Source organism: Lissotriton helveticus, chromosome 10, assembly GCF_964261635.1.
Source record: "Lissotriton helveticus chromosome 10, aLisHel1.1, whole genome shotgun sequence".
Taxonomy (NCBI): domain Eukaryota; kingdom Metazoa; phylum Chordata; class Amphibia; order Caudata; family Salamandridae; genus Lissotriton; species Lissotriton helveticus.
Genome location: NC_136071.1, coordinates 679,436,973 through 679,464,775, shown reverse-complemented (window position 1 = coordinate 679,464,775; position 27,803 = coordinate 679,436,973). Strand labels below are relative to the sequence as shown.

The 27,803-nt window shown below is 44.2% G+C and overlaps 1 protein-coding gene across 1 annotated transcript in view; it reads left to right on the top strand.

Annotated features, from left to right (window-relative positions):
• Positions 1 to 27,803, top strand: part of XYLB (xylulokinase) — a 1,059,043-nt gene that overhangs the window by 63,900 nt on the left and 967,340 nt on the right. The window contains exon 2 of the mRNA XM_078664347.1: positions 12,603 to 12,685. Within this exon, the coding sequence (XP_078520473.1) occupies positions 12,603 to 12,685 (83 nt within the window). The remainder of the gene's footprint in view (positions 1 to 12,602; positions 12,686 to 27,803) is intronic.

The window sequence follows — 27,803 nt, the reverse complement described above, 5'->3', positions numbered from 1 at the left end:
AGTTACAGACACATTCCACACTTTATCAGTTCCTGTCTCCTGCCAATGGTGTTGAAAATTCCTTTTGAAGTGTCCTTTGTTTATCTGACTGCTGGTATTTAATACGAAAACAGATTGCGATCATTTTAAATTATTCTGTTTTAAGTTACCCTCTTTTCATTACGAATGCAGTATAAAAACCTAAAGCTTCAATATTATACTTTCGAATTCATAAGCGGACAATTCTCAGGAACATGTTTCTTCTGACTCAATTTCACCACTAGTTAGTTCTTTCTTTCTTTCTCTTTCTACTTTCTTTTCATTTTTTTCCTTCCTTCTTTATTGCTTTCCTTTTTCCTGATTTATTTCATTCTTTTCTTTCTTTTTCTTCCTTTCCTATTTCTTTTCCCTCCTGACCTCTTTCCATCTTTCAGTCCTTTCTTTCATTCTGTCTTGCTTTTCAATCTTTCTTGCTTTTTATTCTTTCCTTCTTTCTTTACTTTCTGTCTTTCTCTCCTTCTTTCTTTCTTTCTTTCTTTCTTTCTTTCTTTCTTTCTTTCTTTCTTTCTTTGCTTCTTTGCTTCTTTGCTTCTTTGCTTCTTTCCTTCTTTCCTTCTTTCCATCTTTCCTTGTTTCTTGCTCTACAAGTACCCACACTGCTTAATGCTCAGTTCAGACAAAACAAAAATAATGTACCTACCCTTAAGCATAGCAGCAAAAGCTGCCACCTCCCACATATGACTCAAGATGCATGAGGTTATATTGTTTTCTTTTGGAGAGTATACCAGAATTATTTTACAGTCCTGATTCGTATATCAGTAGTGTGGTTCTGAAATTCTGGACCCTACCGTTGTCCTGGTATCGAGGTCCGATACCCGTGTCCCGAAACATCAACGTACCATGACGAATTTGGTGTCGACGAACCGATAATGATTAGGACATCATTCCTATGCATTTGCATCATGATCGAGACATGCTAACACCCCTGAATCGTAGTTTCTGTCCCGACCCCTCAGACTCCATTTTGTAAACAGTATCCATCTTGTGTCTTGCCCTCATGATAAGTCAATTAAAGGTCGAGCTTGATCTAAAAGGACACGTCCACCTTCCCTGACTCCCCCCTGACCTGTCCCAACTGACTCCCTTGCCTCCAGCCAAACCTGTTTGGGCAGCTCCTCGCCCAATGGCCAAACACGATAGCATCAATGCACAACATACCACAAACCATTCACCGCGTACAGATCATGTTTTCTACACACATACACACCTGTCCACGCTCCCTGTTTATGGCCAGTTTTATGACTAGGAGGTGCCTTCTTTTATTGGGGCTTCACCGATATCTGATGGGAGTTCCGGGCCTGGCTAGGTAATCTATCACGAATTGGACATCTAAAATACGGGCTTGCCTACATGACTTCGCTCTTTTGTATTATTGTAGAAATATGTGTATAGCCATATCATAAACTCAAGAATTCTTGCTTGCAGCTATTATTTCTGTATATAAGGAGAAGGCTGGTTCTGTAAAAAGGAACAGTCTCCTGAGAACACATGACCCGTGTTTGTCGTGCTTCTAGGACACCTGTTACTTGGTAGCTGCCAATAAAACTTGATCTCTGACTGCGACTAGAAGACTCCGTGTTTCTGTGGTCCGGAACAGGGAGAACTCAGAGGTCTTCGGGTGTTATCCCCTGGCACCAAACGGGTTCCTAAAAACTCGTTACCTCAGTTGGCGCCCAACTCGGGGCGGTATCAAGCGGCGACGGTCCAAGCCAGATGTTCGTGAGGAGCTTCGTGTGCAAATTCCAGAGGACGGCCAGCCACTTCAGCGACCCCTGTATGTCGACGTGGTTCCGAAGGTCTTTGCTGCGAGGTTCCACGCGTCCCGACGGCTACGAAGGACTGCTGCCCTGACTATCACCTTGTTTTGGACCCAGTGATCCTTGGTAGAGCGAAACAATAGACGAGTCTTCTAGCGACGTCACCGATCTTCAAATACTTCAGTTAAGTATAAGTGGAGCGTCTCCCAGTCCTTAGTTTGTCCTTAGTTTTTGGTATCCTTGAGATACGCTTTGATTTGGTACTTGCAAGCCCCAAAGCCGAAGGACTTGTGTATTCACGAGAAATATCGTAACAGATAATCCTTTGAAGTTTGAAGCTAGACTAGTGAGCGAAGATGCCTGGTTTTAGCAGACTTGGAAACTTGTTTTGTCTTGGTTATAGTAAGGACTCCCGATTAGAGGATTCCTGTCCGGTTCCTCCGATTGGAACTCCAACATATGAGCTCTATGTAAAGCACGGCGTAGGTCCTATCACATATAATGAAGCGTGGATAAAATACACCCGCAAGGATGGTGTTTTAAAATGGCCCCAATATGGTAGTTTCGACTCAGAAATATTAGATAACCTAGAGGTCAAATTATTTAAGAGAAAAGCCCGGCCGGCGATGTTTGACTCTTTCCGCTTATGGCGCAAAGAAGCCAAACAGAAAGAAATAAAATTAGCAAAAAGGAATAAAAGAGGTATGTCAATGGTGCAAGCTGCCGTTGCATACAGGGATAACGAGGAAGAGCAAGAAAGCGAACAAATACTTAGGAGCAAGAAACTAGCAGTAGATAAATGCTACCCGATGTTACCAAATAAGGGACAAGGTCAAGAGGAGAGATCCGAGAAAGATCCATTAATGTCCCACTTATTAAGCTCACCTCCACCGTATGCGTTAGACGCTACTACAACGCCAAAGCATTTTACTATACCGCGCCCCGGCGCACGTAACCCAGCTCTTGCACGAACGCCAGCTCCTCTTCAGCTGGTTTCTACTTCTCCGGCGCAGCGTTCTCAAAGGCCGCCATCTTTGCTACATACTCCATCTACTTCTACGACTTTGCCTACAGCTCCAGCTATTGTCTATGATACTACGTCTACTACTACTTCAACTTCCTCTGCTATTGCCTCTACTTCTTCTTTGCCTCAGCCTGTTTTTTCCGATGCACTTGCTCCTCCGCAAGGTTCTCCTTCTATTAGACAAAGAGTGACAGGTACCGTCACTAGTCTATTTTCACCTTTCTTTGGGTCGCCTAAAACAACGCCTAAAACAGAACATAGACAGTCCCGTAGTCAACTGCCTGATTACGAGGAAAGAAAAGTGCTGAATGAACTAGCACGCCAATGGATTACGGATACTGTTAGATATGATGTTCAGTCTGTTATGGAAGTTTTCCGTCAATGGAATGCACCCACTCAGAGATACGTATTCGAAGAAATGTGTGTATATCTGGGCGAAGATGTGAAGACAAATGATCCCAAATACACAATGAACGAACTATGGCGTACACGCTTTAAGTTCTATGAAGGTATGATTATAGGTGCAGATGTTGAGAAAGCGATAGAGTTATTGCTCTCTTATAGGAGTAAGGGAAACGTCTCTAGATCATGTCACGAAGACGATGCACCAGGTGGGAAAAGAGCGAGACAGTACCCCATGAGAGAGGTTCCTCCGCTTTGGAGGGAAGGTGATGCGAATGCGAATCCACCAATTCTGCCTCATTTCCAGCGTGTGTGGGTACATGTCCCCTGGAAAAGATCCGATGTCTTAGCACTCAAGCAGACACTGCCTGATCCTCGTAAAAACCCGACTGGGTATTATAAGGAGTTATCGCAAACTGCAAGCTCATGTATAATGAATTTAGCGGATATAGACATGTTGTTTGGGAACATTGTTCCACATCCTCTATGGAGCAAAATACGTCATACGAACCATGACCAAGAACTAGGTGACTCATGGGCGAACATTACAGCTATAGATGCTAGACAAATTGGTGGTTCTAAACCTGAGCCGTTAATAGCTGAACTTCCCGGTAGAATTATCGCGTACATGAAAACGATAATGCCTGAAGTACGCGTAAACTGGGACAAGCTATCTGCGTGCAAGCAGAAGAAAGATGAGAATGTGTCTGACTTTTTCACAAGATTTGAGGAGACTTTCACCGATCATAGTGGTCAGGATATGGCTACCGAGGGTGGTCAAAGATTGTTTGTAGACAAATTCGTACATAATTTAATCCCTGAACTGTGTAATAAACTGAAAGATTCAGAGAGTGCTTGGGCTGTCTCTACGTCAGCGCAAATTTTAGCTACAGCCCAGTACTATGAAAATAGGCGCAAAGACGAGCTAGATAAAGTCGACAAAAAGACAAAAGATTTAAAAACTAAAGTTCTTCTCCAGCAAGCCTATCCGCCTCGTACGACTAGTCAGCCCAATTACCAACAACAACAGCAGTATTCGAGAAACGCGCAAGGAAACGAGTTTTCCCATCAGCGTATTGCTTATGGCCCGAATCAATGTGCGTATTGCAAAGAAGAGGGTCACTTTAAAGGTAATTGTCCGGCTCTTGCGCGACGTTTGAGCGGTGCTTCAGGTGTAAGGGGAAGAGGTGTTCAACATGCCCCTAGAGGTAGGGGCCGTGGAAATTTCACCCAGAATACAACTTCTTTTCCGCCTCAGAATTCGATGAACAGCTTCGACCAACAGAATAATGCGTCGTCTAGGTCAGCTCAGTACTATGCTGACGACTATTACACAGAACACGAAAATGAGGGTAACGATTGCTAGGACAGCCATGGACAAAGAGAGGGAGTTGTTTCAGTTCCAGTAGATCAGAATGGACCTTATGTCGAGGTAATTACCTCAGGAGTGTCAGAGCCATTTCTGCTGGATACTGGTGCTACAAAAAGTTCTATCATGCACTCGAAACTTCCTGGCGCACCTTTGTCTGGCGAAATGAATGTTTCAGTAGGTTTCTCTGGCGCCCCTGTTAGAAACCCGATCTCTAGTCCTATATCTCTTTCTATTGGCCCATGCGAATTAGAAGCACCCCTCATTCTTACAACAGGTTGCGGTGAAAATTTGTTAGGTTTGGATTTGCTAAAAAGGTTATATGCGACTTTGTACTGTTCCCCCTTGGGAGTACAACTTACTTTAGGTAAGAAAGTCATTTCTCCAATGTATTTGTCAAAGGACAATATTCCGACTGAATTGTCATCACTTCCTGATATACTTTGGGCTAATGGCTCTAATGATGTAGGTCGTTTGGAGATAGCACCGTATGTCATAACATTGAAAGCTAACGTTAGGTTGCCACGTATTCCCCAATACAAAATATCTAGCGAATGCGAAAAGGCGTTATTGACGATTGTTTATGACCTGATTGATAAAGACGTCATCGAAGAAACAACAGGAAATGTTTGTAACAGTCCAGTTCTGCCCGTCTTAAAGCGTACTGATCTTTTACAACCGCCTGTGTACAGGTTCGTGATCGACCTCAGAGAAGTGAACAAGATAGTTATCCCACAGTTTCCAGTTGTCCCCGACATTACTGCTTTATTGACGATGGTTCCAGCTTCAGCAAATTGGTTCTCGGTGATCGACCTGAAGAACGCTTTCTTCAGCATCCCGATTGCCGAGGAGAGTAGAGATATTTTTGGATTCAATTTAGGAGGACGAAGCTTCCGCTTCAAGTGCGCTCCTCAAGGCTACTGCGAAAGCCCATCAATATTCAGTCAGGCCCTGAAAACACAACTAGACACGATTGTTCTACCGAATGGTTCAACTCTGATTCAGTACGTAGACGATCTGCTGATCGCTGCAGACACTGAAGAAATTTGCAAACGAGCTACGCTGTCATTATTGCATCACTTATGTAACATGAAGCACAAAGTCTCTCTCTCCAAACTACAATTTTGTCGACAAGAAGTTACCTACCTAGGTCACATCTTGTCGAAGGAGGGAAGGAGACTGACACCAGAAAGAATACAGGCAATTGCAGAACTGAGTGCCCCAAGGACACAGAGAGAGGTTCGAGCCTTCTTGGGCATTACATCGTACTGTAGACTATGGATACCGAATTTCTCACTACTAGCTAAACCCTTGCTGGCACTACTCTGCAAAGACACGCCAAATCCTATGCCTTGGTCTGAAGATTGCCAGACGAGTTTCCACAAGTTGCATGATGCATTATGTTCGGCTCCTGTGTTGGGAAACCCCAACTACAGTAAGCCTTTTACATTATATGTCCATGAGAAGGAAGGTTGTGCATTATCAGTTTTAACACAACATTTTGGGGACAGACAGCGCCCATGCGCGTATTTTTCGGCAACTCTAGACCCTGTGGCTAAAGCCCTACCAAGTTGTCTGAGGGCTACCGCCGCAGCAGCTGTCTGCATTCGACAATCCGCTGGATTAGTCATGAATAATACTCTGATCGTTATGGTTCCGCATGCAGTAGACATTTTACTAAACAGGACGAAGACACAACACCTTACTAGCGCTCGACTATCCAGTTACGAACTTACACTGCTAGCAAGTCACATCCACATAAAGAGGTGTGATACACTGAACCCCGCAACGTTATTACCCATTCCGACAGAAACAGACAAGATTGATAACCATGACTGCTGTTTTAGGACAGAAGAAGAGACAAAAGGGAGAGTAGACTTACAGGACACTCCCCTTCCTGAATGCAACAATACTTTATGGGTTGATGGTTCATGTTTCAAGCTTCCGAATGGTGATACGACTGCAGCATATGCCGTAACGACATTACACACCATTATAGAGACCGCGCGCATTTCCCATAATTCTGCACAAGCTGCAGAGCTAATTGCGCTTACCAGAGCATGTGTGTTAGCGAAAGGAAAGCGAGTGAATGTGTACACTGACAGCCAATACGCCTTTGGTGTGGCTCACAGTTTTGGGAGATTGTGGCGTGAACGTGGGTTTCTTACGTCACATGGTGCAAAGATACAACATGGTCAGTTAGTTAATGAACTCCTCGAGTCACTGACCTTGCCACTACAAGTTGCAATTGTAAAATGCAGTGCACACAAAAAGATTCAGGATGATGTTGGCCGCGGGAATGCATTTGCAGACGAGGTTGCGAAAGAGACTGCAAGGAACACAATGAGTCGGATGTACGTTGTAGGTCCCGCTAGATGGATTACTGATGTGGGAATGTGTGAGGACACCATCGAAAGCGTGAAATCTATACAAGCCGAGGCAACTGAGAAAGAGGTGAATGAATGGAGAGAAAGTAAGGGTAGGTTAGATGCGAATGGTTGTTGGGTCGAATTGTCAGAACACCAGCGATGGCTATTACCTAACGCCTATGTACTTGCAGTAGTAACAATGGCTCATGGATTTGCACACATTAGTTCGAGAGGAATCTGTAAAGTATTGGCCCCAGTATGGCAAAATGGTAATATCCCGAAATATGCAGAGAATGTGGTCAGAAACTGTATGGTGTGTTTGAAATACAATCCCGGTAGGGGAACCCCAACTCCAGCTGGTCATTTTGCGCCTCCAACGTATCCGTTCGAGGTTTTGCAGCTCGATTTCATTCACATGGAGAGATGCAACAATCTGAAGTATGTGCTCGTTGTTGTTTGCGCTTTCTCCAGGTGGGTGGAAGCATACCCCCTTAAGGACAATACTGCCTTGTCAACTGCCAAAGCCCTTGTCAAAGAGTTCTTCCCAAGATTCGGCATGCCTAGAATCGTCTGGAGTGATAATGGAAGTGAATTCGTAGGACGCGTGATGAAGAGAGTGTGTGAGTGTTTAGGCATACAACAAAAGTTTCACTCTGCGAATCACCCCCAATCAGCTGGATTAGTAGAGTGCTACAATGGCACTTTAAAGCTCAAATTAGCCAAGATCCAAGCCTGTACAGGTCTTAAATGGCCTGACGCCTTGCCCCTAGCACTCTTGTCAACCAGAATGACCGTCCATTCCAGGTTAGGACTTAGATAGTGAGATAGTGTTTGGCCGCCCAGCCAACGTCTGGGGCGTGCCAAGGCCAAAGAAACTCAGCGAAATAGAGCACCCCGTACTGCTTGACTATTTGTGCGAATTGACAACTAAATTGCGTGTTTTACACCAACAGGTTCACAGCTCCTCTCCGCCAGCCTCTGACGATCCAGGTCACTCCATCGAACCCGGCACGTGGGTCTTGGTGCGGAATTTCCAGCGCACAAACAACGGACAGCCGAGGTGGATCGGACCATACCTGGTACTTCTTTCCACGAGATCAGCTGTTCGGGTGGAAGGCAAAAAGAACTGGGTGCACGGGACCCATTGTAAATGGGTCCCTCTGCCCCTTCCATACGACCGGTGGGTCAACGAAGGAATTGCCGACTCCGAGACAGAATCCATACCTCGCTTCATCCCTTTCAGCGATGCACGTTTAAAAGAAACTGGTACCGAAAAGGAGAGTGATCATATTTTACAAGGACTTGTGCCACCGTCAATGCAGTTGGACACTTCAGAACCTAAGACATTGTTTGAAGACGACACCGTACCTGGGAAACAACAATATAATCTAAGGTCAAGACAAAGAGACTAATAAAAAGCAAACCAATGTGATTTCCCTTCCCCCAAGAACTATTTTTGATTTTCCAGCTCTCTCACTCTCAGGAAACTTGCTCATTTTTGATTTTCGAACCGCCATCCGGTTCTGCTGCTATGGTCGCGGTTGAAGTCTGGGGAGTGCAACTGGGGACGTTTAGGTCAACGGTTCTGGTTGGTCCAAGGGAGTTACCCCGGACTGAACAGAGCGCACTCCCTGGCAGAACCAACCTACCACCGCGGGCAGCAACTAGAGGATGGAGTTTCCTAGGGTAAAGAGACCTACCAGATTCACGAACATTGAAAGACAACTATGCACTGTACTGGCCAAAAGAAAGTTTTTGATAACATGTATTTTAATGTTGTGTAGCATAACGATGTTTTTGACTGGTTATACTCTATTCGTATTCCAAGTTACTTTCTCAAATGACACCCGGCCACCGCCTCCTCCTACTATCTCTCCACACTACTTTCACCCTCTACCTGAACACGAGTCTGCCAGAAGACTCGAATTTGTAAATAACTCATTCATTCAACTTCTACACCAACACCAGTCCATAATGAACACATCGAACTGTTGGGTATGCGGACTCATGCCACACACAACGGATAAGGGTATCCCATTCAGTTATTATGGTTCTCTGTGGGCTTTCCAGACCATGTTCCTATTCGCCCTAGAACCATACCCGACCCGTTCTACTGAGAGTGATTCCAGTAACAAGGCACTAGTAGCAGGGATAAGAAATATGAGTACAGAGTTCGACACATATCTTACGATTCCCAAAGATGAACTCACTCCGTACACTTGTTGGAACGTAACTAAATATGGGGTTTACCCGAGTAAGAGCCAGACAGCAAAGAAATCCCGCCCAGTTTGGATAGTACCCAACCGAGGTCACTTATGTTTACAAGGTATCGGTAGGGATCCCAAAGCACAATTAGGAAAGAGTATATGCACGGAAACCTATGTGTTCGCTTCCCGAACTTCCCCTATACTATTAGCAGCCAAAGGCACGTATTTCGTCTGCCATGACCAAGCCTACACCTGGTTGCCCCCTGACTTCTCAGGTACATGTTTTATCTCATTTCTGCTGCCTCCCACCTACACGGCCAGAGCAGATTACCATCAGACAAGGACAGCTAGAGGTGTCGTGAGTAAAGACGACACCGCGGGTCAGGAATTCGCTGACTTCACAAAGGGTTTTCTGCCATTTTGGGGGCCTATGGTGAACAGCAGGAATATTCGCCAGTTATCGAGGATAGTTGAATCCGCCGTGATTACAACGGCCGGAGCCCTTGGCAATTTGACGACCGAACTTCAGTCGGATCGACTTATGACCCTTCAGAACCGAGTTGCCCTAGATATCATACTCGCCGATCGTGGTGGTGTGTGTAGAGTGATCCAATCCAGTTGTTGCATTGTCATCCCTGATAACGCACCGACAGTGTACCAGGCCATCTCTAAGCTACACGAGATATCTGGTTCCCTTCACGTAGAAAAAGGGGACTGGTCCTTACTAGGGTGGTTCTGGGAACTGATCGCTACCTGGGGATGGAAAACACTGATCTTCATTGGGATGATCTTAGCACTTCTGTTTATGTTCTGCCTGTGTGTACAGTGCGCTCCTGCACTATGTGGCCTCTGTGCTACCTCATGTGTACGGAAGCCTGTGTCAAGGGACGAACTGAGCAACAGAATGATGCTACAGCAGCATCTCCACGAATTCCTTCATACAGACTTAGACTCGGATTAACATGAATTATTGCCTTATATGAGGGCAAAAGGAGGGTCTGTGGTTCTGAAATTCTGGACCCTACCGTTGTCCCGGTATCGAGGTCCGATACCCGTGTCCCAAAACATCAACGTACCATGACGAATTTGGTGTCGACGAACCGATAATGATTAGGACATCATTCCTATGCATTTGCGTCATGATCGAGACATGCTAACACCCCTGAATCGTAGTTTCCGTCCCGACCCCTCAGACTCCATTTTGTAAACAGTATCCATCTTGTGTCTTGCCCTCATGATAAGTCAATTAAAGGTCGAGCTTGATCTAAAAGGACACGTCCACCTTCCCTGACTCCCCCCTGACCTGTCCCAACTGACTCCCTTGCCTCCAGCCAAACCTGTTTGGGCAGCTCCTCGCCCAGTGGCCAAACACGATAGCATCAATGCACAACATACCACAAACCATTCACCGCGTACAGATCATGTTTTCTACACACATACACACCTGTCCACGCTCCCTGTTTATGGCCAGTTTTATGACTAGGAGGTGCCTTCTTTTATTGGGGCTTCACCGATATCTGATGGGAGTTCCGGGCCTGGCTAGGTAATCTATCACGAATTGGACATCTAAAATACGGGCTTGCCTACATGACTTCGCTCTTTTGTATTATTGTAGAAATATGTGTATAGCCATATCATAAACTCAAGAATTCTTGCTTGCAGCTATTATTTCTGTATATAAGGAGAAGGCTGGTTCTGTAAAAACGAACAGTCTCCTGAGAACACATGACCCGTGTTTGTCGTGCTTCTAGGACACCTGTTACTTGGTAGCTGCCAATAAAACTTGATCTCTGACTGCGACTAGAAGACTCCGTGTTTCTGTGGTCCGGAACAGGGAGAACTCAGAGGTCTTCGGGTGTTATCCCCTGGCACCAAACGGGTTCCTAAAAACTCGTTACCTCAGTAGTGTTAATATACAAATACTTTTTGCATCAGATTCAAAGTCTCTTAAGCACTTGCTCATGAATAATAGAGTTTCACCAGGTTGTATTTATTTCTGACTTTTAAGCCTCTATGGGCAATAAGCTAGATCTATCATCATCTCCTTTTTCAAACATATTGAAACCTTGAATATTATGTTCCAATCAATAACAATTTCCTTCTCACTTCTTACTATCCACTGTCTTAAGTAACAATCTCTGTGATACATCTGCCAGCCATCAGAGGTGGTCTACTACGTAGGGGAAATCAGATGATTTTGAGGAAAGACTGAGCCCTATTTCAGGGGCAAAGTGATATATGCCTGTGACCGGCTACCACAACAGGATCATGGTATGGTGGAACACCACAGTGGTGATCGAGAGTCAGATATTTATATCTGGCCCCAAAAGACCTTACGTCCATCCGGGTTCTGTATGCCTTTTTCGGTAAGGTTCCCAGATTGTGGGGGTGGTAATGTTGTAGGCAGAACGAAAGATGCAGCAGAGAATAGATCAGTGGAGTAAGCAAGAAGAAGTCTTCCTATGTCTCTGTAACGCAAGCCAACTTTATCTGCCACCCATCTGCGTTGCGTTTATTGTAATAATTTTGTTTGTCTCCCATAGATTCTCTGTCTATGCTGGATGATATCAGACCTTGGATAATAATAAAGTACTAAATACAACAGTTACCTGTGTTATACAGTAGTGTCCTGTACTGTCTTGTCATCTTTGTAGTGCTGTGAGCATATTCAGCAATTTTTCACCATGTAGTTGACTCTCTGATAAATATCTATTCTTTTGGTTCTAAGTACGACAAGGATTTTGTTTAGTTTTTTATTCCCATTTTGAGTATTTCCTTTAATGTTTATTTCAATTACTCTGGATTCATTCATAGGCATTTGATTTGGACCATGGCACAATTGATATGAGTTTTGCTTCGTAGGAGCTTTTTCAAGTCTTCAAGGCTCTTCTGTCTCCCACAATGTATACTCTTCTTCTCCCCAGTGCAGTACATTTGATGTGCACCAAATGATAACATGTAACGAGCTTTAAAATAAAATAAAATAAAATAAAAAATAAACAAACAATAAGGGAAATAAAAGATTATTATGAGTTGGAAAATAAGAGTAGCCACTGATTTGCAAAAGCTCATGCAGCAATTTATACAGAATAAAATAATAATATAATTAACACAAATATTATTTCAAAGAAACGATGTTTTTGCAGTCCACCACCTATATGGCAAGTGAAGGCCCTTTACCTTCTCTTATGCGATCATAATCTCAGAATTATGATTTATGCAGTGGAACTAAACTAACTAATGTGTGTTTGTCTGGCTATGTTTTCAACGTGTTTTTTAACTGTCCTTTGCAACTTCTGGGTTGTTACAATTTGTGTAGTCTGTAAGAATATGATTGCTTGGCAACAGTTAGGTATTAATAGGCCTACAACAAGTTCATAATGGTACATTTATTATATGCAAAACCTAGGTATAATTTACTCTTGTATCTTGCAGCTGAAAGTCACTGCTGTGGACGAGCATCTTAAAGTTGTCTACACCGACAGTGTGCATTTTGACAAAGATCTTCCAGAGTTCAGGTGAGGCTTGCAGTGTGTCAATCAAAATATGAACACAAAGATTACTTGAAAGAATGTAACTAGAATATGCTTGGGGAATTCAGTACCACTGCTAAGATATGTAATTCCAAAACAGGCTGTTGAAAATCAGAAAAAAAGAAAATACTGATATGCACTACTTGTGTTTCTACAGTTCAATGCATGCTAGATTTCCCAGAGTTCTTGCACCATAATGAAATAGAAATTTAAATTACCATATACTGATGCATGGGCTTATTGCGTTACATCTAGGTTATGAATTCCTTAGAAAGACATAAATAATGATCAAACTATACTAAAGGTTGGACTGTTTCAAGTCCCAAATTAGTACATACCTTCTTTCCAACTTCTCGGTTATGTGTATTAGGACCAGGTGCACTGGAAAAGAAAGTTAGCGATACAGAAAAAAAAGAACAGAGATGGAAAATAGATAATTGGTTTTCTTGCAACCACCTTAGGGAGAACTGTTGGCCTTAGTTTGTTCTTTTCAGTGTTCCTCATCTCCACCATGGTACTAATCTGTCAAGCTTTCAGACAGGGTAATCTGGCTCATAGTTTGATTGACAAGCTGCCTCAGCCCAAGGCTGGTGGGGCTATATTCGAAATGAGATTCCGCCAACACCCCTCAGCGAAGTCGTTCATACCATTCCAGCTCAAAACCCCAAACTGTTTTTGACAGATATTTACCAAAAGCCAGTTACCACCATTGCCTTTGCCACCAAATCGCTGTGTAAGAAGCGCGGATGTTATAGCAGTAGACGTGTATCATGGCTTTGTAATCATCGGAACTGGGGGAAAAAAAAAAAAACCTGCTCAAACTTATGGAACTAAACAAGTGACTGCCAGAATACCCTTTTATTTGATGTACCAGACCTGGCCATGTCCATCTTTGATGTTTGTAACATAGAGGAACACCAGTCATAGAACGTCGGGGGAGAAACCTCTTTCCATCGCTTACATATTTCTCGTCGGGCCAACAACATGGAATAGAACAATAGAACAATAGATTGTTATTTGGGCTGCGCTTCTGTTCCACTACTCCAAATATTACTAATCGAAGATCTATTACCACTGTGGAGCCTATCAGTGATGTTAGTTTATTACCAATTGATTACCAATATGATGTTAACTGAGGACATTCATAGAACATGTGTGTGTCCGAAGCCTCCACTAGGCCTCACCGGGCACACGCCACAGGTTCTGCTCTTGAAAATTTAGACAATCTTTGGGGGGAGTAGTATGCCCTATGAAGAGTATAAAGATGATTTCTGCGAAGCCAAGCCGGTTTCACTATATCCCAGAGAACGTTACAGGAAGTTAACCACAATTCATGTAGATTGACGGATGGCATCAGGGAACCCCAAAGTTGATCTGGGAGGTGGAAAGCCTCGTCAATGTCCTCCAAAATTAAGTTGTAGAAGAAAGAAACCTCCTTTGGTCCTGGTGTTTTATCTAGTAGGGAAGATTCCAATTGACTACTACCACCTATGGGCATGTGGACTCGACGAGACACCCCAGAAGATTGCGCTTGTGCCCAGCTTGAGATTTGTAAATACTTCAATCTAGACAGATTGGGGCCCACCTTATTTAATAAATGTTCCCAGGAAAGCATAACCCCTTCTACAAACAGGTCCCCCCAGGTTGAGATGTTGGCATCTTTTAATGGATATATCAGAACGTCGTTAGCCCAACCTAGAGAAACAGGAAGATCCCATATGGGAGATCTGTTTGAGTAGTAACCTATTTTGGTGGTGACTCTGAGATTATACCAAGTTTTTGCTAGGCCTGATAACACCTTCAGTTTGATTTTTTTGAAAAATTTGGGGTCTCCAAACTTAAAAAGAACCCCCTTCTGCCCTGTCCCTTCGCACTGTAATAGTGCTTTAAACATCGACCCGATGTCATGGTCGGATGGAGTATTTAAGAGCATTCGGGCATGCGAATTCTGAAATGCCCAGGCATAAAGTTGAAGGTCCGGGCCTGCCAAACCACCCTTCTCCCTGCGTCGCCTTAATTTTTTCCAAGCTATGCTTACACATTTCTTTTTCCAAACAAATGAAGAAATATCACTCTGCATCTTCGCTATTAGTATGGTGTCAAAAAATAGAGGGATACTATTGAAAATAAAAGTTAACTTAGGTAAAATGGTCATTTTCACTAGATTTGAGCGACCCAAAAGTGTCAAAGGGAGATGACTCCAAGAGGCCATTAACTTCCTACATTCCTTAGAAACTAAGGTAAAGTTTATAGAAGCAATCAGGTTTATATCTTTGACGATTCTTATGCCCAAGTATGCCCAAGTATCTCATGCTACCACAAAGCTGCACAGGAAGCCCCGTTGTTACGCTGTTCCACTCCATTACCTCGTTTTGGAGGTATTTACTTCATATCCGGAGATGTTACCAATTTCCTGTGCTAACTTTATAGCTGATGGAAATGCAGAGCTGATATCTGAAGTCATTAACATAATATCGTCCGCATATAGGGACACATTCTTTTCCCAGTCTCTATATTTGAAAGGTATAATATTACTCTCATCATGAATTTTTTGAGCAAACGGCTCAATATAGAGATCAAAAAGCAGGGGCGATAGAGGGCAACCCTGCCTAGTTCCCCTTGTTATTTTGAAAGATTCTGACAAACCGCCATTGACCAAAACAGAAGCAGATGGATTGTGATACAAGAGTTCTACTACTCTGCGGAAGGTCTCACCCACACCGAACCTTCCCAAGGCCTCCGACAGGTACAACCAGTTGACCCTGTCGAAGGCCTTGGTCGCGTCCAACGTGAGAACCGCCAGGGGTAATGAGGAAATAGTAGCCATATCAATTGCCCCTATCAAGTCAAATGTCAGCTCGAAGAGCTGGCGACCCCTGGCGAAGCCCTTTTCATTTGAATGCAGGACTGAAGGAGCAACCTGACCAACCTCTTAGCCAAGAGTGAGGTAAAAATCTTGTAATCGGTGTTAAGTATTGAAATAGGGCGATAAGAGCCACAGTCAGAAGAAGCCTTGGCTGTTTTCAAGATAAGTGTGATCGTCGCGTTGTTCCAAGATGTAGGTGGTAAATCTCCCTCCAACAGAATTTGCCATTTTTGCTGTTATGAATAGCAATCACTACTTCTTCTTCCGTTATAGTCTGATCTAAGAAGGCCGTTTGCTCGGGGGAAAGAGATGGCAAGGAGATGTTACTCAGCCACTCCTTTATGCTATCCAAAGGAATATTCTTATCCTCCTGATATATATTTTCAAAACATTTTTTAAAAGCAGATCTTATTTCTACGTCCGAAGTTTCGATACCCAAACTATTTTTTATAGCCCCTATATTGTTTCGGGTTTGATCGGTTCTAGATTTCCAAGCTAGCAGTTTACCTGCCCCTTCTCCAAATTCAAAGTGGGCACGTTTACTTGCTTCCCACCTTCGAAGTACACGTTGATTAAGTACTGAAGCTAATTGCCCTTTAAGTTTCAACACTTCCTCTTGTTTAGCTAGCGTTGCAGAATCAGAAGCATCAAGTTCACTCTGGGCCAGTAATAGGTTAGCCTCGATAAATGCTACTTCCTGGGTGTACTGCCTCCTTCGGAACGTTATCTTGTTTTTAATAATCCCTCTCAAGAAACTTTTGAAAGCGTCCCATACAGTACTCGAGCTAGCAGAACCGATATTACTCAGAAAAAATTCTTTTGTTTCTACTCTAATGTACTCTAAATCTTCAAGTGATGTAAGGAAAGACTTATCCATAGACCATGACCTAATTGGAGGTTGAATAGGTACTTCAATATCTAAAAGTACCGCCGAATGGTCCGACAGATGGGATGGTAGGTAGCTAATATTCTTGGTTAAGTTAAGTAACACTCTACTAACTAGAAAAAAAATCTATCCTAGATCTATGGCGATATTTATAATTACGAAAAGAAAAGCCGATTTTCTGTCCAAACCTTGCCCTCCATATATCTATAATGCCGTATTGTGACATGGTTTTGAGTAAAAAGTCTCTAGATTTAGACAAGGTATATTGTCGACTAGAAGTAGTTTTGTCAAATGAAGGATCAAGTACAATATTGAAATCTCCTGCTATTATAACAGGTTCTGAAAAGTGCAATAATTCAGAGAATAATGATACTAAGGCAGAGGGATCATCCCTGTTAGGCCCATAATATCCCACTATCGTAAGGCGTGAGCCACCTATCACTACTGTTGCAATGGCCCATCTGCCTGCGGGATCTGTTTTCTGTTCTAAAAGTCTAGTATTGATTGTTTTTTTTTTTTAAATGGTGACCCCTCAAATATTTAGTGTTTGCGATGTAGTAACAGCTAAATCTATCCAGTTTTTTTTCTTTACCAAGTCGTGTACATCAGCCTCAACCAGATGAGTCTCCTGTAGTATAATGACCTGCGCATCAATGTCACGTAGACATTGTATTATTATATTAGATCTAGGTTGGGTGCGCAGGCCATTAACATTCCAGGAGAGTATCTTAATTACACTCATAGTTGATGTATCCATTGAGGCGAAATCTTACCAACTCATAGCCCATAATATAGATCCGAAAATTGTACTCCGTCCATTTTTTAACACTAATGAAGATGGTTACCAATTCAGAGATGAGAAACATTTTGTGCTTTTTTACCCTATCCCTCATTCCGTGAAACCCTCCCACCCTCCCTTGAGGAATCCTTGTTTATCCACCGGGAACACGCCCGGTTTGGTACCCCTAACCCATTCCAAGCCCCACGGTGCGCTGTTGATTCTAGTATTAGAGGACTCACCAGATCTAACTGAGTTTCAGTTGACTAGGCTACTCCGATATACTAGATTAAATCCCTAAGAGATGTAATGGTTGAGTTTAATGTTTGTTGTGGTTTACTTATTTTTAATTTTTTTTTTTCAGGTAATTATATAAGGAATCTTGTTATGTTATGGTTTCACTGAGAATTTCCTTCTCCTTTTTTTTTTGCTTCTTTTTCCTTTTCTCTTTTTTTGTTGTTGTTGTTGTTTTCACTCTATTCACTCTATTCCTCTAGATCCTTTTTAGACATAGTGTTCAATTCGCAAACTTGCGAGCTGATAAGCAGTGAGAGTAGTCATTTAACAATCTCCTAGTCCTGCTTAATCTTACCGGCTTCATTTTTTAGAAGTGCCTAAATTCATCAATAATTCGTCTGCGGCCTGAACTGTGCGGATATAATGCATTTTATTGTTAAGCATGATCTTCAAGGCTGCGGGAAAACTCAACTGAACTGATGCACCCAAGTTCTTGAAGGCCTCCATTCTCCTACCCAGTTCCCACTGTCTATCTAAGGTTACTCTAGAGAGATAGGATCTTATTTGAAAAGTAAAGTCACCACCAGACAGGGATTTTTGTTTAAGGGCTAAATTGAGAATGTGATCTTTCAATACGTAAGTGTGAAAGTTAACTAATATCTTCCGGGGCTTCGTGCGCTGGGGGTTTCGCCTATAAGGATCTCTGTGAACACGTTGGATATCTGCTTTCAATTCCTCATCAGTATGTGATAAGTTAAGAGACCTTTTGATAAGTTGGGTGATGTAGGACTTAATATCTGATCCCTCAATTCCTTCAGGTACATGTAATATACGAATATTACAGCGCCGCGCATTGTTCTCAAGGACCTCCATTCTATCTGAAAGTGCAATGTCCTCTCTTTTTAGTTTGACTATGTCTTCCTTAACGTTTTCCAATTCCACTGACATTACAGCTGTCGTTTCTTCCAACACCCCGGTTCTAACAAAAAGCCCGTCTATTTTGGTGTCGAGCGACTCACAGTAAGACCTGATCTCTCTCTGAATTTTTGAAGACTCCTTGAATCCACGTTTAATATCAGCCGATAAATTTGAAAACATGGATGCTATTGAAGAGAGTGAGAGATCTGGGGGTATATTAGTTTATGAGGTAGAAGAACCAATGGAGGTATCCGAGCATAGAGGTAGATCGCATATAGGATGAGATTGTAAGGTTAGATCTGCATTTAGAGGACCTTCGGGGTGTTGATGACCAGTCCCTTCAGTCCCTTCAGCCCCTTCAGCCCCTTCTGTCTCTTCTGCAATTACTGTCTCCTCTGTTTCTTCTAACTCGGGATTTATGCCAGTTTTCTGATGCATATCTTCGACTGGGGAACTGATGACTTCAATTCCTGCCAACCCCATTGATGTCGTGGGAGTAGCTATGTTCTTACTGGTGACTGGGGGGTCATCCTGGCGGTTGTCTATTCCCACCCCCAGCTCCATCAATGTATCTATCTGGAGGACAACTGAGTTTAGATCTACAGACGTAACATCAGTGGTTACACAGTCTGTTTCACTGGGGTGAACTCCATCGTGAACCTCCGTTACCACCTCCATACTTAGAGAATTACCCAAAGAGGACTGGTTCCCTGGTATAACTATGTGTGGAGCTACGTCTTGGGGTGTATAGTTTTCCGAGGGACTACTCTGCGCTAGGTTCAAAACCTGAGGAATAACCTTAAAGTAAGATCTCAGTGAGGGTGTTCTTCGTGCACGGGTCTAGACTTGTCTTAGCTTTTTTTGATTTCTTTGCCCGTTTGGGTTTTGCCTCTGAAGAGAGATAGGAAGAAGTTTTTAATGATATATTGCTGATATTGCTGGTACTACTACCAGCCTTTGCACTGCTGCTTTCGCTAATGCCATTCGAACCTAGCCATTCAGATCCCACTTCAGCTTGGGCTTCCCCCCTGACTCCAGCCTATCCGCCTGAGGTCCACACACTCCCTCCTCTTTGCAATTAGCCCTGTTAACTTAATTCACTTTCCTTATAGAGGACTTTTGAGATTTCTGAGATTTCGTGAAAGTTTTCCCTCTCCGACCCTTAAGACCAACATATGTTTGCAATTTATTGTATATGCTTGGGTCGTCTCCCTCTTCCAAAGCCTCCTCGAGTATTCTAGCGCTTTTATTATCCGCTTTCCTCCCCACTCCTTGCCCCCCTTCACCTTCCTTGTAGCTGCTGGCTCCAACGAGCTCGATAATCCGGTTTGCACTGCAACCACCGCAGCCGTAGCCGTTCCAGCCGATTCTGCCGTTGCCGTTGCCGATGTGTTTACCCCTGCAGTCACCCCTGCAGTCACCGCTACCGCCACCGTATTTCTGCTTGCCGGTTTGTCCGCTTTCGCGGCTTCCTGTGTGGCCGCTAGCACTGCTGGGCTGAGGTCTCTACGGAGGGACCGAAGCCGCCTGCCGCGACGGAGCTCCAGGGCGGCTCGGCACCACTTCCAGGTAGGTGTTCGCGACCGCTGCAACAGCCAGGCTGCCTGAGAGCTCGGCGAAAGAACTCCGGTGATCACTGTAATGGCACAGGAAACGCCCTTCTCGAAGCACATGGAGCCGAAGGGGGGAACAAACGGCTCGCTCACGCTAAGAAACCCTTTACCACTTTTCACGTTAAGGGGCGTTTGGATTATATCGCTGAAATGAGGCTCCTTTAACGTATGCTCATTTTCATGCAAAACGCTTGCCTTTCCAGTAGGCAGACACCACAGTTCCTTATTTTAGATTCAAGCCATTGTAGCCCTCATTGTGAGCAGCCTATTAATTTTGATGGGGACCTGGACTGGAGATTTTGGCTGCTAAAAGCAACCAAATATGTTGGAGAAAGTCGTGGTCAGAATGAGGAATTACTGGGGGAACTCAGACCCAGAATTACCATTTGCCACCGCAATTCCTCATTTCTAAGGGGAACATCCATGTACAATTCATTATAACCCCTTTCCCTGGAGTTACTGGTATCCTCATTTAGCAGGCCATCCATAACAGTGTATATAGTATGTTTGTTTCTAGATCCTGCTCAAGGGTAGTGCATGTACCTATAGAATAAAAATGCAGCTGACAGGATGTTTGTCAGATTCTGAATAGAGTAGGCGAGTATCGGCATGCAGTTCCATGCATTGTGGGGAGGAGGCTTCCTCATGTTAGGGATTCTGCGTAGACTTCCAAGACGTGCGGGATCAATAATGTTTTATAAGTCTTATACAAATCCCTAGTAAAACCATCAAGACCCGGGGCATGTGTGCCACTCAGGTCATCAATGGTTTGCGAAATCTCACCACAAGAGATGGGCGAGGCAAGGAACTGTTGTTGTCCCACTTCTAGCCAGATCATGGCCACTTCTGGCAAGTAATCCACCAGTGCTTCTTCGGTAGCGACGCCAACCGATGATAGTAAGTGAGGAAAGCAGTAGAGATGTCTTCACTGCTTTGTGACGGAGGCACCGTCATCCACCTGGAGGTGCTTAATAAAGGAATCCTAATATGGGGGGGGTGGGGAAGCATTCTGGCCAGCGAGCGGCCAGGTCTCTCACCCTCACCATAAACATATGCTTGCACATATTTGCCCAGATAGTTCACCTCATGAGTCGCAAGTTCTTCGAACTCTTGCATTAGTGTTGCGCACCGATGTAATGATGAAGGGGGGTCATCACTTTGGATCTGTGTGTCAAGATCCTTTAATGCTCGTTCAATGGTTGCTAATTCTCTACTTATGGAATGAAGCACCCTGAGTGCTTGGGAATTCACACCCCTCTGATGTATGCTTGGAAAACATCCCATAGCATGGAATATTGTTGTACAGTCCTGTTGTTGAGTTGAAAATATTCAGCAATTGTGTCCCGGACCTCCACTTGGAAAACCTCATCAAGTAGCTCATTTGTAGGGAAGCGCCAGGGTGCGCAAGGCAACACTACTTCGGGGAGCTGAAGGGTCAGAGGCACCAGAGGTTGGTCCAACAGGGTTCGGGGGAGATGTTCAATATCAGCGGTCTCAAGCAACAGGCACAAGAGTGAGATACCAGTGGTCGATGCTTGACCACGATCCGTGGGGGGCAAAGTAGAAGGTATAGACCTTGGTTAGCGGGTACTTACAGTGCCAGACATCAGTGAGGAGAAAGGACCGGAGGAGGGATGATATCGCTTGTGTGGAGCAGTGTTTGGTTACCTATCAGGTGCCAGTTGAGTCCAAAGAGGGACCAAGTGTGACATTAAAGTTACTCCCCATTATTATAGAGTCTGCATTCAACCGGGTGAGATGCGTGGAAATGTCGAAGAAAATTTTGGGGGCATCCATGTTGGGGGCGTAGATATTGACCAGTAAAAGGGACATGGTGGCAAGTGTGCCAAAAACGAATAAATAGCATCCCTCCGGGAAACCAATTTTCTCCCGCACCTTGAAAGGGACTGCCCTGTGAACTAGGAGGCAGACACCTCTGGAATATGTGCTATAGATAGCAGAGAAGCAATTGCCCCCCCAGTTTGAAGCATAGCGGTTTGGGAGTTAGGAGCACAGTGAGTTTCTTGTAGAAAAGCTTTCTGTCTGCTGTGTCTGGTCAGCTAAGACAAAACCTGTTGTCCCTTCCGGGGGTTGGTCAGACCCATACGTTCCAAGTAATGCACCTCAGTGTTGGTATTTCAGGTTTTTTAGTGGGTGGATTCATCTAACTAGGGAGATAAGGTATGGGATAAGGTACAGGAATCCCGGTGCGTGATTAAACAGTTAGTCCACAGCACATAATACAATCAGTCCCCTGTGAGAAGAAAAGTGCAAAAGTTTTAGAACAAAGCATAGTAACACCCAAACCCCCCACCACATCAGATAGCTAACAATCCACATCCTGTGGATCCTATCAAAATCCCAAACAACCAAAAGGGAGAGCAACCTTTTGGAGTAATCCTTGGGGGCAGGGGGGACAATACTCAAAAGGTGAACGCCTGTAGAGGTAGGCCTCAGCCAGCCCTACCAGTGCTAGGGGTTCACCCTTCTCTGCACGCAAGTCCTCAGACAAGTAAATAGAAGTTGGCACGGAAACTGAACTGTAAAACAAGAGTTTTTTTAAACCTCATGAGGTGGAACTACATTCACACAACACCCTTCGGCAGTGTATGAAGTAGCACAAGGAGTAGAAGAACTATGTCTCTTTTATACCCACACAGGGACTCAAAAGAAGGTGGTACAAGCACATAGGAGAGTTACATACATAAATGGTCATACAGAAATGCACAGTCAACAGTAAGGGAGGAGCTAGCAGCTGCTGACTCCGGTGAAATCAACCTGACAGTTACAGAGTAGACTAAAGCATGTGTATGAACAGTTACAGATTCCTCCGCGCATGTGCAGAGTGGCTAAGTATAGCTAGTCCTCTAAGCAGAGCACAAGGGTAAATGACAGAGAAGAAGGAAAAAACACATGGTGAGCACATGCAGGACAAAATGGCTGCCGAAAACAAGATGGCTTCAGCTAAATGCTAACAATGATCGCTGTCAATTTTCTCCACGCCTATTGACTATAAACTTGGCATAGGAGAAGATAGCCTTATTTGGAATATGGGTAGTGTCGGTCAATAGAGTGCCGGTGCAGTAGAGTCCATTATTGTATATCTAAATCCATGAATGACCAGTCAACTGCCGAAGCATGCTGGTGATCGTATGGGGAAAAAAGACAAAATATCACAAGTCCGTTGGAGGAGGAGCGGGAAGGAAACAGACCCCCCCACCCGATGACTCAGGTCCAACATGGGGCTGATTGCAGAAGTGAGTGGCCTCAGCAGGAGAGCAGGAGAGTTGAAGATGTGAGATTTGTCATTAAGCTGGATTGCAGTCGCGCATGGTACAACGTGGCATAACACATGTTAGCCTTCTGGAGTGTATGCTCAATCTCAGTCAATTTACATTGCACCTCTTGCACAATTGGAGTAAAGTTGGGAAAAAAGGACAGAGTAAACACTCCTTTCAATGTGAAACTCTGCTACTGTAGTTTCTCCTTGTCACTGGCGAGGCGCAGAACAGTGTCTCAGTCATGATAATTGAGAAGCCTGGCTATGATCAAACGAGATGGTGGGCCAGGTGCAGGTTGTGGCCCGAGGGTTCTGTGTGCTCTTTCAGCTGCCTCTCTGCCAAACAGTTCCTTAAGTAGATATTCAATGAAGCTGTTCATGCGGCCGGTGTTGGTTGATTCTTTTATTCCAGCAATACAGATTTTGTTTCTGCGTGACCACGCCTCCAAGTCTTCGGCTTTAGCAGCCACCGTCTTGAGAAATCTTTTCAATACTTTTAGTGGTTGTAGTGTTGGCATCTTGGAGTTTAGAGACCCGTTGTTCACCGGCATTGATGCTCCTCTCATGCTGGTTGAGCCGCTTATGCATACTCTCCAGCCAGGTTGTCAAGGCGTTAGTCTACCGATTTGAAGCAGGCTCTCAATTCAGCCATGATGGCTTCCGTGCCCTCCAATGCCAGAACATCCATCCAAGATGATCCAGAGGCTGTCCCCTGAGAGCCCTCATCATTCCCACGTTGGGTGGTTTTGGTGGCATCGAACAAGAGTGGGCACTGCCCGCGATCCTTGCACACCATTGGAAATGTAATCCGCCGAGACCTTGTAGCAGTGGTAAGTGAGAGAGGAGCGGAGGACGCCAGGGAGAGCATATGCGCACACCAGCGCATCATCTCAACCATATGTAAGTAGTCAGTAGGTAGTCCGCCAAGCGCAGGTACAGTCTTGTAGCACCAGAGGTGCTGCAATAGCAAGGAGAGCTACCCATATATACCTATGTGCCAAAGATCATATGCTTTGTAGGGTCATGTAGGACATGTTAGGTAGGAGCACACATTAAGCGGAAAGGCCATCCAGGTCTGTCAGAGCCACAAGCAGCAGAACTGCAGAGCTAATGGCTCCAGTAGCCGCACTGGGCACCTGCACGATGGGGGAGTTAAACCGCAGCTGCACCAAGGGAATCATGTGCGTGATGACAAAAGGGCCATCCAAGCGGTCAACTCCGCGCAGCTTCAATCGCTGCAGAGTCAGCAGCCAGCGCAGAGACGCCCATCGTGGTCTTAGCGACAGGCAAGGGACTGGCTAGTGTTGGTTTAATTGACTCACCACCACATCCCAGAATCCAACATGGTGTGTTAACTGGCCACCTGTCACTTCCAGCAGTGAGGGCACATCTCTGGATCCTGCTCGGTGAAGCCCTGAATGAAGTCCTGACCTTGATTACGGGGCAGCCGGCAGGCGCGATCGCGACCCTGCCCTCAGGCTCGCCTGTGACCTCTGTCATCGCGGGGCCTCTGAGGGTCACGTCCGGCTGCGATCTCAACACAGCATCACCATTTGTCAGGAAGCTGGTCAGGTCATCGGTTCAAGGTGTGCCACTCTCTGCAGTGATAGTGCTAGTCGGGATCTAGGAGCCGAGGAAGGCTATCATGGATCCCCACGATCTCCAGAGCTTCAGGCTCGAGCAGCCATCTTGGTCCTCAGCCAGGCCATGCCCTCCAGTGTCGCACTTGTAAGCGCATGGGCGGCAGTGCAGCACAAGAGGAAGATGGGGCTTGTAGTCCCCCAGTGGTGCAGTCTTATCTAGGTACGGCACAGCTTCTCCCCTCATCTTCAACAACAGCATCTTCAGTCTCCTAAATTAGAACATCTTCTTGCACTGTACAACAGTGAACAGTCCTTTCAATGTGATACACATTTTACCATCACTACCAAGGGAATGCAATGTTGGTTGTAACCACCTGGTCTAATGTCAGCTTGCTCACTGATGTAGTTTGCAGATCTAAACATCTCATAGAAATTACTGATGTCTATTACTGTGCATGGGGAACCTGAATTGGCTATTGTTATAAAGTGTTTGACAATCCAAACTCGTATCACAACTGGACAGCTCAATATTTACATTATCATCATTGAGTTGAAACACAAAGGTATTTATATACTCTTCCAAGTTTTGAAATGTGCTAATTTGCCATTGGGTTCCCCTTTATTTACTTTAGTTCTCTTCTACCCAAGTTCAGACTGACTTTCCTCATCATGCATCTCAGATTTTTTGCTAGGTGATCTGTATATCTTCAAAAGAAACATTTACATTTTGTATTCTATATTGAATCTTTGCTTAAAAGATTCTCTAAGTTCGGAACTGTTACCTGGTTTCTTGGTATCCTACACTTTGCATACTTCTTATGTTATCACAGATTTTATCTCACGTAAACATTCTGCTCTATGTTCAGTGCTTTCAGAAATGTGGGAACCCTCCATTAGGTTTGGATGTGAGCAAGAACTGTTTTGTGTAGGAGGATTATTTGTGCATTGTACAAATTGGTCTCTTACCAGTGAATCTCATACGTCCCTAAACTCACTTGTTTAAGCAAGACCCCGTAGTACTACAGCATAGCGCAGTATTTTGTTTTTGTTTCGGATTCTTCCCAAAAAGATGTCTATTTAGTACTACATTGATATTTCCTCCGAAGTAAACTTCTAGTTTTCTAAAAGCTGTTTGATAGACATCTCGTTGTTCCCCACTTCCATTAGTTCTTTTAGTTCAGGTAGACTTATGTAGACCTTGTGTCTCCCAGTACCAAGATTGTGCAGGAGGATGCACTGTTTCTGTAAGGATATGAATATTTCCCCCTGTTCCAGGAAATTATAGGTTCTGCTAACTCATTAAGGAAAGATGGAGGCTGGGGCATTCTGGCTTTCAACCATGGTTGAGAGCTGGTAAGAAACCAGAAAGAAAGCAAAAATAATACACTACAATAATGAACAAAAACAATGAACTGTTCGTGTCCAGATTATATATGGAAAATGACCCGAGAGAGTGACAGTGATTGTGTGCTATGATCCTGTCACTCCACAACCCCACAACATCCCTCCTTATTTCATGTATGGAATATTGATTTTCTTAAGTACTTCCCCCTTGCTCTATTCCATCACTCTTTGCTGAGCTCTCTTCCCAGTTCACTCTCACATCTTTCCTGCAAAGAATCTTCCCCAGATATGTAACTGTCAAAATGAGCCTGTGTATGGTGGGAATGAGTTGTTTATCGTTATCCCTCCCCATTATCAGGCTTTATACACTTCAGGCTCTCTAGAGTCCCCAGCGTTCACTGTTGGGTTCAAGGCTCAGTGGTGCCTTCTTTTCAAGCTACACAAATTATTATTTAACTTCTTCAAAAGTCTTCATCTGCCCATTTTTTAAAAGGGGAGCCCAGCATAAGGAATTTTTATGCATCCATGGTTGAAATTCATTCTGATTTGCAGTAAATCCATATACACAAGGAATAGGAAGGAAGTAAACCTAACAGTGGCGGCTGCTACCTGGAAGCAGCAGTGGGGCGGGGTGGGGGAAAGGGATAGTGGGGATTGGTTAAAAAATCACTTACCTCTTGGGCTGCAGCCTCTCCTACATCCTCTTCCTGGCTTCTTGGGGGAGGCAGGAAGCAGGAAGCGCCAGGGCTCCATGGCTTGTTGCAGCCAATCACAACGCTGCAATTGAGCATTGTGATTGGTCTGAACACCATCACATGGTGCTCAGCCAGGGGCTGGAGGAGTGGGCGTGTTCTCCGCGCAGGCTGTAACGCAGCCTGTATGGAGAACATGCTATGTTATCATGACTATTTTGGACGGCCCGAGAGGGCCGGCCAAGCACTCATGCTCACAGAGGTAGTGCAATCCACTACTCCCCCTGCTCCGAGAGAAAATTAATTTTGAAGTCGGAGACACTACAGAACCTTTCCATCTTCTCTAAAATTGGGGGAAGGGAGTATATTGGATATGTAATTGGGACCAAGAAATCTGTAACAACCATTGTGAGCTTGAATACATCATTACCAGATTTCACTTCTACGATGTCATTGCTGCAGACCAGCAAAATATTTCTAGAGTGAATTCAAATAAAGAAGGGGGGCATCCTTACCCTGTCACCATCTGGAATCATATATCCTTAGATAATATACTGCTTAACCTGATGTTTGCTCTGGGATTTTCATAAGTTCGTAGGATCCCCTTAAAAATTTGTGTTCTGCAGCCAAGGATTCTAATTAAAAAAAAAAAATGTTTTTATTTGGTTTTACACCCCAACATCAAGCAGTTAATACAGAATTAAAGTTACTCAGTAGCCATCAAGTCAAAAACCCTCGTTAGTCAGTGGCCCCACTGTACATTGTCATCTTAATCAAGTGTTCCTTATGTATACATTCTCCAGTTTAGCTCCCGCTAGCCATACACAATTATAGCAACTTACGATCCAATAAAGGCTCATCATTGTCTAATAACCAAGGTGCGACTGTGACATTTAAACCAAGTAA